At 50.3% G+C, this 13207-nt stretch overlaps 1 protein-coding gene across 1 annotated transcript; it reads left to right on the top strand.

The window, feature by feature from the left end:
• Positions 1-386: 386 nt before the first annotated feature.
• On the top strand, positions 387-1343 carry LOC144230614 (olfactory receptor 226-like). Its single transcript, XM_077762905.1, has one exon. The coding sequence runs from the start codon at positions 387-389 to the stop codon at positions 1341-1343; it is 957 nt and encodes a 318-aa protein (XP_077619031.1).
• Positions 1344-13207: the final 11864 nt, after the last annotated feature.

Raw genomic sequence — 13207 nt, 5'->3', positions numbered from 1 at the left:
CCCCCCGCCCCCGCAGGAAGACAGCAGGAGCCCAGCTCTTCCCCGTCCACCCCAGGCCGCCTGCCCCACGACACCCATTCTCCTAACCTGGGTGACCTTGGCCACGGTCTCCCCCATCCTGTGGGGACCCATCCACACCTGTTAGCAGGTCCCCAGCCTGGGCCTCTGAGCTGTTCTCACAGGGCCCAGCACCCCACAGCCTTCGTCCTGTCTGCGGCCAGACAGGGCCAGTGGCCCCAGGGCAGAGCCCAGCTCCCACCCAGTGCCTGAGGGGAACACGTGATGCCTCAGGCCCACGCGTGGGCAGCAGAGCAGGGGCCGTGGCCTCCAGCACCCCACTCGCCAGCCAGCATCTGACCCACTGTCTCTGCCACCAGGGGCACACCATGTCTGTCGGGGACAATCACTCGGAGGTGACAGAGTTCATCCTGGTGGGCTTCCCGGGCTCGCTGGGCCTGCACGTGTGCCTGCTGGTGCTGTTCACGCTGGCCTACACACTGACGGTCACAGAGAACGTGGTCATCATCGCCGTGATTCGGGTCAGCCCCCCGCTGCACAAGCCCATGTATGTCTTCCTCAGCAACCTGTCCTTCCTGGAGGTGTGGTACGTCTCCGTCACCGTGCCCAAGATGCTGCTCAGCCTGGCGGAGCCCCAGTTCCGATACATCTCCTTCGCGGGCTGCATGGCGCAGCTGTATTTCTTCCTGGCGCTGGCCTGCACCGAGTGCACGCTCCTGGGCGTCATGGCCTACGACCGCTATGTGGCCATCTGCAGCCCCCTGCGCTACCCGGCCATCATGAGCCCCAGCCTCTGCAGCTTCCTGGCCGCCAGCTCCTGGCTCTCAGGCTTCACCATCTCCCTGGGAAAGGTCTTCTTCATCTCGCGCCTGGGCTACTGCGGCCCCAACATCATGAACCACTTCTTCTGCGATGTGTCCCCCCTGCTGAACCTGGCGTGCTCCGACATGTCTGTGGCAGAACTGGTGGACTTCCTCCTGGCTCTGCTCATCCTGCTGGGGCCGCTGCTGCTCACCATCTTCTCATACACCGCCATCCTCAGCACCGTGCTCCGCATCCCATCTGCTGCCGGCCGCCACAAGGCCTTCTCCACCTGTGCCTCGCACCTGGCAGTGGTGGTCATCTTCTATTCTGCCTCCCTCTTCATCTACGCCCGGCCACGCGCCATCTACTCCTTTGACCTCAACAAGGTGGTGTCTGTGGTCTACACAGTGCTCACGCCCCTGCTCAACCCCATCATCTACTGCCTGCGGAACCAGGAGGTCAAGGAGGCCCTACGCAAGGCGGTGCAGAGGGCGGCCCAGGCCCTGGGTTTCTTGTCCTAGAGGCTTCCCTAGGACCCCACACTCCCTCGGACCCACTCCAGACCTCTGTGTCTCTGGTTTATTTCCTGAGTGGCTCCAGCGGGGTGAGGGGCTGGAGGCAGAGTCCTTCCTGTCCCTCATCTGAGTGGGACCGGCCCAGGACACAGCCTTGGTGACCACCCCAACCCGGCTCATCCCTTCCCAATGCCTGGAACAGGCGCCCCGTGTGGAGCCCCCTCACCATGACCCTGTGCCACACAAGGTATCATCCTGGGACACTTTACAGCTACTGCTGCAAGGGTGCCCATACTCCCGTTCCAGGTGAGGACCCCCTGTCCCCCACATCATGTAGGAGCAGAGTGGCCAGGACGCAGGCCCGGCCCCACCTCCTTGCAGGTGGCCGCGGCTGGGCACTCCCTCCTCTAGTCAGGCCCCGAGGCCCGTCCGCTGCAGCACCATGACCCTCTGCAGTTATTGGGCCACACAGGCAGATGCCCAGGGCAGGTGTGTTGACAACACAGCAGAGCAAATAAGGCTCCAAGGAGTAGAGGATATTCCCAAATGAAAACCAGAACAGCCCACTGCAACAGGCATCTCCTGACCAGTGTCCTGTGACCAGAGTCCCCGTGGCCAGTGTCCGTCTCTGTTGAGAGCAGATGGGTAAGCAAGGCCGGGCTCGAAAGTGTACGCAGGCCCTGAGCCTGCAGCCCTGCTTCTCGCCATGCTAGGCACTGGGGGTGGTCCCGCCAGGGACTCGCACTGCTCAGCCCCTCCCACCTCCTCTGACCATCTGCCAGACTGTGGCCTCCCTGCTCTGTGGACATGGCATAGGAGCCCCAATGGCCAGGGGAGACGGGATGGCATCCATGCCCACTACGCACCCGGCTGACCCGGGAGAGCAGGACCTGGGTCTCCCCAGAGGAGCCCTTACCTGCTCTCCTGATACGGCCGGTGCCCTGGCTTCAAAAGGCACTCCATCCGAGCGTATGACTGTAGTGGTGCCGTGAGCTTCCCATGGCGGCTTCTCGAGTCACGAGGCCTGGCCCCAGCCTGTGCTGCAGACACAGCCTGGCAGTTGGTCAGAAATCTTGTGGTGCCTGTGCAGGATTTCAGGTAATAATTGTCAACTGTGCTGGCCAAGGTTGGGAAAACCTAGAACGTTCATCTTGTGCAATGGACGGTGGGTACTTTGAGCTACACTCACAGAAACACACTAGAGACTGAGGGTCCAGGCCACTCATTCAGCACACCCTAGGCTCAGGGGGTGTGATGGGCCTAGTGCTGATCAGGCCACACTTCGAACACAGTGTTACCAAGGTCAAGGGCTCGCGTAGTACACGGCAGCGAGGTGGCAGCAGTCTGTTGAGTTAGAAGGTGATGCTGGGCCACGAGAGGCTCTCTGTTGTCCCAGGACACTGCAAGGAGTGGGGGAGGGGGGCAAGTCCCCAGTTAGTCCCTTGGGCCAAGACTATGGGCAGAGCTAAGCATGGAGCTGGAGCTGACCACGGACAGACCGGCCCTGACCCGCAGCCCATTGTTGCGTCCTTACCACAGTTCTTGGCACAGACCCCACTGTGGTGGTGGCCACGGGGACAGAGCAGATGTCCCATGCAGGGTGCCTGTGAGTCTAAAATGCCAGGCACCTCCCTCTTTTGTAATGGATATGCTTCCAAATCAAACTTCTATAACGTGATTGCTTTAGAAAATGAGGTGAACATACTATTGGCTCACTGGTTTGTCAATTTATAAAGCAAGTGTTGAGCGCCAGCCTCTCACTTGGTGCTGTGTGGCCCTGCAGAGACCAGCTGGGTCAGGGGAGTCACAGCCTGGCTTAGACACCCAGAAGCAACAGACACAGCTCGGGTCTGGGCCCGCCACACAGCAGGGCCTCCAAGGCACCAGGGACACAGGACCTGGTCCAGGCGGAGCATGGGTGCCATGGATCCAGGCCCAGCAAATGTGGAGTACGCCGCAGGAGACCGGCAATGTCATGAGCACATCCCCAGAGAAGGTGCTGGGGTGCAAGGCCACCAGCCGGACTGAAGGTGTTACCTGAACACCGTCCTGCAGCGCTGGAAGCCACTCAAGAGCTAAAAAAGAGACGTGCTCCCACCTTCATGTTGGAGGGACAGGTCTGCAGCTGGGCCAGAGGGGGTCAGCGACACCAGGCGAGAGCCCACCTTGAGTGCACCCAGAGAGGTCAGAGACTGGGCAGAGAGGGGTACCGGCATAAGGAGCCCAATCAGGTGACTAAGAATCACAGATGGGACCCCAGTGTTGGCTTGGGTTGCTGTGCAGGGGCCCGAAACAGAAGACAGAGCAGAGATGGGGGGAAGGAGGCCAGGGCCTGCTGGAGGGGTTCATGGGCTCTTGGACTCGGGTCTGTGCAGAGCCAGTGAAAGCACAGCCACATAAAATCATATTTGAGTTTCTAGAAGATTGTTCTTTTTCTTTTTTTTTTAAATATTTATTTATTTTTGAGAAAGAGAGACAGGCAGACCACAAGCAGATGAGGGGCAGATAGAGAGGGAGACACGGGATCTGAAGCAGGATCCAGGCTCTGAGCTGTCAGCACAGAGCTTCACACGGGGCTCAAACCCGCAAACGGTGAGATCATGATCTGAGCGGAAGTTGCATGTTTAGCCAACTGAGCCACCCAGGCGCGCCTCGAGAAGATTGTTCTAACTTCCTGATGTTCTGACAGAACATGGGGTGTGGGGCACGTGGGATGCGGGGCACAGAGTGGAAGCGGGAGCCCAGGAATGAGGCAGGACTGTGAGGCTACAGAGCCACCCACGGGAGAAGCCTGAGGTCTGTGCCACCTGAGGCTGGCGGCCAGCTGTCCATCTACCCAGACAGGCAGGTCTGAGGAGGAGGACCCTGGAAAGCGCAAGAGGTAGTCCAGATCCTGGCTATGGAGCTCCAGACAAAAGTGACCGGAAACGACTTTGAGGGTCGTCAGCTTATAGACGGTGAGCAGCGGGAGTACGAGGTCACCAGCCAGGGGTGAAGCAGAAAAGCACCCTCAGCAAGGGCGCACTGAGGCCGGGAGACATGGCCCACAGCTGCCCCAGGCCCCAGCCAGGGGGAAGGTCCCCATAAGGCGCCAAGTGAGGACTGACCTGTTCCATGGGGTTTGCTAGCAGAGGACTTGTCAGGTGTGAGAGGGAGCGGGGGTGCGGGAGGGGCTACCCTGCCAGGTCAGCTGGAGAGGGGGTGTTGGAGGAGCACTGTCTGGGTGGGCGGCCTGCTTATTGCCCAGCAGGCCGGTGGGAAGAGCTTGAGGAGGGAGGGGTTGAGGCAAAAGGGACAGAGCCCATTCAGGGCAGGAGTGAGATGCAAGGGACAGGCCAGGGCCTCAGCTGGGAGGGAACCCAGCCATCAGCAATCCCACTTCCGAGCAAGGTCCCTGGGAGGAGTCTCCCTACCAGACTCCATAGTGCTGCAAGGAGCAGCCTCCCCTGAGCTGGCCCCTTCTCCCCAGGCCATGCCCAGTCCAGGACGATTCTCCACCACCCCCCGCCCCACACCCCAAACGCAGCGGCAGAGCCCTGTCCTGGCCGCCAGGCCCTTCAACAGCCCCTACTCCACACGTACCCGCCCCCACCAAACTGCTCCTCCAGGGGGACAGAGAGACCTCACGCCGTAATGCTGGCATCCACCTGCACTCACCTCACAGGTCCCCCTTCCCGTCCCCCTTCACGTTGTCCCCAAGCAGGACCCCTGCTGGGGCCGCCCTGGAGTCACCCCTCATCCACTCAATCGACCCCGCCATCAGACTCCTATTGTCCACAAGCCAAATTCCCAAATCCTTACTGGGTCCCTGTGATCCAGGCCTCACCAACCCCTACGTAGGTCCTGTGATCACCGGGGCATCCCCATCTGCCCCTGTCAGGCACCAGCCCCCACCCAAGGGCACTGAGGGGGACAGTCCCCTCTTACAAGCTTGGCCCCAAGTGGGGCTCACACGGAAAGACATCCCCTACACTGCCCCAGCTCCCCGGTGTCCACGTGGATCGGTCCACCCACTGGATTCACGTGTCCCTGCCCCCTGCCCCCGGGGGGACGGAAACACCCTGCAGGCCGTGCTGCGCTGTCCGCATGGGCCCTGGTGCAGGGACCAAGACCAGGTCAAAGGGCAGCCGTAGGGCTGGCGGCCGGAGAGCGGCCCCTGCATCCCCTGGGAGCGTCCAGCTGGCTCCTTCCTCATCCGGGCCGGAGCTGCCTAAACTATCTGCCTCATCTGATGCTCCATTTGTTCTGTTTTCTCAGACTCTGGAAGACGGATATTTCTACTCCTTCTCTTCTCACTGTGAAGCCAGGAGCCATGGCAGCAGACACGGAAGAGGCCCCTACCCCTGTCTGAGCAGCGGTGGGAGGCCAGACTCCCTGGCCCTGCAGTGTGAGCCACACCTGCCCCGTGCGCCAGCGCCTCAAGGAACAGGATGACCCACGAGGAGATGAGGAGACAGAGCTCTGTGGGCTGGAACTCCTCACCACCACCAGCCCCTCTGACACCCACCCCCCGCCAGGCCCTTTCCAAGGCCTCCTCTGTCTCCCAATGGGGACACAGTTGTCGGTTAAAGATAGTCGATTCTCCCTCCTTAAATCCCACCAGAATGATGAGGAAGGAACCTATAGGATAAGGACAATGACAGAGAGGAGAGCAGCAACAAAACTCCAGAAGCTGGATAGATGGAGTAGACTTGGCAGATCAGAGACGACTTGAGTGCAAAGCCCAAGAGCGATGGGTTTACCACCCAGGTACCTCTGACACTGTCTTTATTTGTGGCCAACGTGATGAGCAAAGAGGAAATTCATGGAATCTAGAATAAAGCTTATTATTCAAAAATCAATTGTGTTTCTATATACCAGTGACAAACATTAGGAAAATAAAATATTTTTCAGATACCATTTCTACTCGTATCAAAAAAAACATAAAATAGCTACAGGTAAATCTTACAAAAATGTGCAAGAACTGTACTCTCAAAACTATGAACTATTGCTTAGAACGTTAAAAAAGACTTAAAGAAATGGAGATGTAAATGACATTAACTTGTTAAAACACTCAAAAATGTTAGGGTGACAATCCTCCCCAAATTGATCTATAGATTCAATGCAATCTCAATCAGAATCTAAGCAGGTTTCTCTTAGAGATTGCCAAACTGATTCTAAAGTTTATGTGGAAAGCAAAGGACCTAGAATTTTCAAAACAACTTGAAAAAGAGCCTCAGATTTGGAAAACTAACACTATCTGATATAAAGTTTTATTATAAAGCTACAGTGGTAAGATGGTGTATTGGCATCAATAGAGACAAATAGATCTGCAGATCAGAGTAGAGAGACTACAGAAATGGAGCCACACATCTAAAGACAACTGATTTTTGACAAACGTGCAAAAGCAATTTAGTGGAAAAATAATAGCCTTTTCAACAAATAATGCTGGAAAATTTAGAAATCTCTTATTTCCCAAAGTAGGCTTTGATCCATACCTCACACCATATATACTAGTAAACTCATAGTCCTAAATTTAATCTAAACCTCCTAGAAGAAAACATTTGAGGAAATCTTTTTTACCTTGGGTTGGGCAAAAATTTCTTAGACATAAAAGCAAACCAAAGCCCATAAAAGAAAAAAATCATCAACTGAACCTCAACAAAATTTAACTCTTATGTGAGGTGCCTTGGTGGTTGTCGGTTGAGCATCTGACTTCAACTCAGGTCATGAACTCGTGGTTCGTGGGTTCAAGCCCCGCGTGGGGCTCTGTGCTGACAGCTCATAGCCTAGAGCTGCTTCAGATTCTATGTCTCCCTTTCTCTGTCCCTCCCCTGCTCATAGTCTAATTCTCTTTCAAAAATAAATCAAAATTTAAAAAAAAAATTATGGTCTTCAAAGACCCAGTTAAAACGATGAAAATACAAGCTGCCACCTGAGAGAAGATATTTTCAAATCGCTTGTCTTGGTTGGAATGTAAATGGCATAACCACTTTGGAAAACAAAGTGAAGCTTCCTGAGACATTAAACACGCACCCTACCCTATGGCCCCCCCATTGCACTCTAAGGTATTTACCCAAAATAAATAAAGTATATGTCCTTTCAAAGAACTATCACTGTATGTTCATAACAGCTTTCTTTGTGATAGCCCCAAGCTAGAAACACCTAAATGTCCATCAGAAAGTGGATAAACAAATTATGGTGCATCCACATATTGGATTTATCAGCAACAAAAAGGAATGAACTATTGATACAGGCAACATAGATGGTCTCAAAGTAACGATGTCAAATGGGGAAAGTGTGATATATAAAAATGTAGAAAATACAAATTGATCAACAGTGACAGAAGGCAGATCAGTGGTTGCCTGTTAAGAAACATCAGGNCTTTCCAGAACAGGCTTGTCCTGGGGCACCTGGATGGCTAAGCGTCCAACTCTTGGTTTTGGCTCAGGTCATGATCTCACAGTTTTGTGGGTTCGAGCCCCGCATCGGACTCTGTGCTGACAGCTCATAGCTGTCCTCTCTCTCTCTTCCTGTCTCTCTCTGCTCCTCCTCTGCTCACGCTCTCTTTGTCTCTCTCAAAATAAATAAATTAACTTGAAAAAAAATGGCTTGTCCCTGGTATAGAGCAATATTTGATGAGACTGTAATTAAGAATATTCCAGAACTGATGAACAATAGAAATCTATAGACTCGATAAAGGTCAATGAATGCTGAGCAGAATGAATACAAACCATGCCCAGACACATTATACTAAAATTACAGGACATCAAAAACAGAGAGAAACTCTTAGAAGCAGCCAGGAGAAGGGCAGATGCTCCCAGGGAACTAGAAGCTGACTTTCCAGCAGCATCTGTGGAAGTCATAGAGGCAGTGCCTTCAAGGTGCTGGAAAACCCACCAGCCTAGGATCCCGGACTCAGGGAAAATTGCACGTGGCAACCACGGCTGGTTTTCCTAAAAAGTGGGTCACTATCTAAGGTGGATATTTACCATTATGGCAGACATTCAGAACGAGCTGGCCCAGGCCTTACAGAAGAGTCCTGAGAAGTTCCTGAGTGTGGCTCTAGGGGACCAGCCTCTGGAGAGGCTGCACCCTAGGTCACCTGCCTGTGGCCAAAAGCACCTGTGTCGTCTGGAAAAGTGCTGTCTAAGTAGTCTCAGGTGACTCTCATGCCCATACATAAAAGCCTTTTCGAAAATTGCTTATTTTAAAATTATCTTCAGCTTCACATTCCACCATCTTTCCTTTAACCATCTATATTAGTTTTCCAGTGCTAGGTAATAAATTATCACAGATTAGGGGCTCACAACTGTTTATTGTCTCATAGTTTCCACAGGCCCTCTGCTCAGGGTCTCTCCAGACTGTGGTCAGATGTCAGCTGGGGCTCTGCTGGGGTGAGACCCACTTCCAAGCTCCCTCAGGCTCTTGGCAGACTCAGAGGGAGTCCCACAGAAGCTGTCATCACCGGGGTGACGTCTCACCCGCTTTGCATGTCTGCATGTTCCCATCCACCCTAAGTGCCTTATGTTGTCCCCAAAATATTAATAAAAATGAATTGGAGACAAGCTGGGTTCACTCGGCAGTCTAGAGGTCTTTTGCCCAGAAAACTGTTGGCCACATTTGTACCCAAGCATTTCCAGTGCTTCACCTTTTTAAAGTCCTTTTTCAAAAAGCCTTTATTCAAATTACAGAGAAGAGGAATATATGTCAAATTTTAACAAAGGTAGAATTTGTTGTTAGCAATGTAGTTTCATACCAGGATAAATGTGAGGTGTAATGTTTTTCTTCAAAATGTTGAATTTTTAAAAATTTATTTATTTATTTTGAGAGAGAGCAAGAGAATGAGCACAAGACAAGGCAGAGAAGGAGAGACAGAATCCCAAGCAGGTTCTGTGGCATCAGTGCAGAGCCTGACACTCAACCTCACAAACTGCAAGATCATGACCTGAGCTGAGATCAAGAGTTAGATGCTTAACCGACTGAGCCACCCAGGCCCCTCTAAATGTTGACTTTTAGGGAACAACTCGATGGCTCAGCCAGTTGAGAGTCTGACTCTTGATTTCAGCTCAGGTCATGGTCTCATGGTTCATGAGTTTGAGCCCCATGTTGGGCTCTGCACTGACAGCATGGAGCCTGCTTCAGGTCTCTTTCTGTCTCCTCTTCCTTCCCACTCTCTCTCAAAAATAAATAAACATTTTAAAACGTTGACTTTTTAAAAAAATTTTTTTATTTATTTCTGAGAGAGAGAGAGAGAATGAGCAGGGGAGGGTCAGAGAGAGAGGGAGACACAGAATCTGAAGCAGCTCCAGGCTCCAAGCTCACTGCCAGCACAGATCCAGACGCGGGACTCGAACCTACAAACCGTGAGATCATGACCTGAGCCGAAATCAGATGCCTAACCAACTGAGCCACCCAGGCGCCCCTTAAAATGTTGACTTTTAAAAATGTTCATTGTAGGGGCGTCTGGGTGGTTCAGTTGGTTAGGCATCCGACTTCAGCTCAGGTCATGATCTCGCGGTCTGTGGGTTCAAGTCCCGCATCAGGCTCTCTGCTAACAGCTCAGAGCCTGGAGCCTGTTTCAGATTCTGTGTCTCCCTTTTCTCTGCCCCTCCCCTGTTCATGCTTTGTCTCTCTCTCTGTCTCAAAAATAAGTAAGCATTAAACATTTTTTAAAAAATGCTCATTGTAATACTGCCAAATAAATCTAGATTTATCTTTAATTTTCTAATGTTTATTTATTTTTGAGAGAGATCTAGAGACAGTATGCGCTGGGGAGGGGCAGAGAGACAGAGGGAGACAGAATCTGAAGCAGCTCCAGACTCTGAGCTGTTAGCACAGAGTCCGTCACAGGGTTCCAACCCGCGAATTGCAGAATCATGACCTGAGCCTAGGTCGACACTTAACCAACTGAGCCACCCAGGTGTCCCTGTCCAGATTTTATCTTTAACCATAGAGTAATTCCTGAGAAATGTTTAGGTTGTATGCCTCAAACTGACAGACACTGTGTTTTATGCTTTTGTATATGCCCTAATACAATGTACCAAGTACACCCCTACGTCCCACTGAACAACTGATGATTGGTTGGATAATAAAGAACTTGCTTCGGCAGCACCTGGGAGTTTGGTCAGTTAAGCATCTGCCTCTTGGTTTTGGCTCAGGTTATGGTCTCTCAGTTCATGAGTTCGAGCCCCACATCAGGCACTAACAGCTGGGAGCTTGCTTGGGTTTCTGTCTCTCTCCCCAACCCTCTGCCCCTCCCCAGCTTACACTGTCCTGTCTCTGTCTCAAAATGAATAAATAAATTAAATTAAAAAAAAAGAACCTGCTTTGGAAGAAGGAAAAAGGTCGTGTTCACTCTCAAGAATTATACAGTAGGGGGACATGGGGCCACCCTGGGCTCTGCCACCACAACCTTCTCCTTTTCTCAAATTTTCAAGTGCACACCCCAGTGTTGTCCATGTGAGCAGTGTTGTGTGGCAAATCTCTAGAACTTACTTGTGTAACTGAGACTCTGTGCCCATTGAACCACAAGTCCCTGTCCACCTGGCCAGCTCCTGGAAACCACCACTCTACTCTGTTTCTATGAATTAGACTCTTCTAGGTGCCTCGTGGAAGTGGAACCATGCAGTATTTGGCCTTCTGTGTCTGGCTTATTTCATTTAGCATGATGTCCTCCATGTTCACCCACGTGATCACATAAGGCAAGATGCCCTTTACTAAGGATGAATAATATTCCCCTGTACGTATGTGTGTATATGTGTGTATGTGTGTGTACATGTGTGTGCATGTGTCTATGTGTGTGCATTTGTATGTGTGCATATGTGTATGCATGTGCATGTATTTATGTGTGTATATATGTATATATGTGTGTATGTGTGTATATATATATATACCTGTATATGTGTGTGCATGTATATGTGTGTGTGTGTGTGAGTACATATGTATATATGTGTGTATATATGTATATATGTGTGTATGTGTGTATATATATATATACACCTGTATATGTGTGTGCATGTATATGTGTGTGTGAGTACATATGTATATATGTGTGTATATATGTATGTATATGTGTGTATACATGTGTGTATGCATGTGTATATATGTATACATGTATATGTGCGTATATGTACTTATATTTGCATTTAACTGTGCATATGTATATTTTATGAGTATATGTATATGTGTGTATATGTGGGGGTATATGTGTGTGCATATATGTGTATATGCAGATGTACGTGTGCATGTGTCTACATATTTGCATGTATATGTGTGGGTATATGTTTGGGTATATTTGCATGTGTGTGTGTGTGTGTGTGTGTGTCCACACATCTGTTGATGGACACTTAAGTTGTTTCTGTGTCTTTATTATTGTAATGAACATGGAAATGCAGACAATCTTTTCATTCTGTTAGCTGCTTCCTTTGCTGTTCAGAAGACTGCCGTTTGACATTGACCCGCTCATCTATTTCTGGTTTTTGCTGCTTGTGCTTTTGGCGTTGTGTCCTAAATATCACTGTCAAGACCGATGTCATGAACGTTCTCCCCCGTGTTTTCTCCTAGGGGTTTTACAGTTTCAGGTCCTGTGGGTGTTTTTTTAATTAAAAAAATTTTTTTTAAATTTATTTCTGAGATAGAGACAGCGTGAGCAGCGGAGGGTCAGAGAGAGAGACACACACAGAATCTGAAACAGTCTCCAGGCTCTGAGCTGTCAGCACAGAGCCCGATGCAGGGCTTGAACTCCAAGACTGAGATCACGACCTGAGCTGAAGTCGGACGCTTAACCGACTGAGCCTCCCAGGCGCCCCCCAGGTCCTGTGTTTAAATCTCTAATCCATTCTGAGCTCATTTATGTGTATGGTGTAAAACAAGGGTTCAATTCCATCCTCTTGCATGTGGATCTCATTTTCCAGAAACAAGTGTTGAGGAGGCTGTCCTTCCCTATGTGTGTTCCTGGTTCCTTGCTGAAGAGCGGTTTGCTTCCAGGCTCCCTGTTTGGTTCTGTTGGCCTATATGTTTGCCTTTGGCCAGAACCACATGGTTTTAATTACTGTAGCTTTTAATATATTTTGAAATCAGGACATGTGATGTCTCTATAGTTTTGTTCTCCTTTCTCATGATTGCTTTAGCTATTTGGGGTGTTTTGTGATTTCATATAAGTTTTAGGATTACCCTGATACTTAAGCCAGACAGATACTATAAGAAAAAAACCCACAGGCAAATATCCCTGATGAACATAAATAGAAAAATCCTCCACAAAATACTATCAAACCAAACTCGGTGGCACATTAAATCATTCATAAACCAAGGTAGAGGGATTTATCCTGGGCTTTAAGGATGGATCAAAATACAAATATCCATTAATGTGATGCACCACAGTAACAAAAGGAAGGATGAAAATCCTCATAACAACTACCTGCCACTATCCAGCTACAAAGTTCTGGGTCACAAATGACTTCAGGACTGGAGGAGAGCAAGTGTACCCCCCAAGCCCGTGAGAGAGACCACCCAACCCACAGCCACCCACAGATGCCTCAGTGAACACAGCCAAGCCAGGAAAACTGTGCAGCAGTAGACTCATGAGGGGTAATAAAGGGCTTTTGTTTGATGCAATTTTAAGCCACTGGGGTTTTCATAATACTGAGCTGTTATTTGCATATGATGAAATTCACTCATGTAAAGTGTAGAGTCTGATGGGTCATAGTAACTGCATGGAATAGTGCAACCATCAATACTATCAAAGTACAGACCAGTCTCCTCCCTCTAAGCAGTTCCCCCATCACTCAGATTTGCCCCTCCTAGAATTTCACATAAGTGAGGCATGCAGTACATCATCCTGTGTGCTTCTTTCACTTCACATGATGTCTCTGAGTTCCGTCATGTGTGTG

The sequence above is a fragment of the Crocuta crocuta genome, unplaced genomic scaffold, assembly GCF_008692635.1.
Source record: "Crocuta crocuta isolate KB4526 unplaced genomic scaffold, BGI_CrCroc_1.0 scaffold466, whole genome shotgun sequence".
Classification (NCBI taxonomy): Eukaryota; Metazoa; Chordata; class Mammalia; order Carnivora; family Hyaenidae; genus Crocuta; species Crocuta crocuta.
Note: the sequence above shows the minus strand (reverse complement) of the source record. Positions and strands in the feature narration are given on the sequence as shown.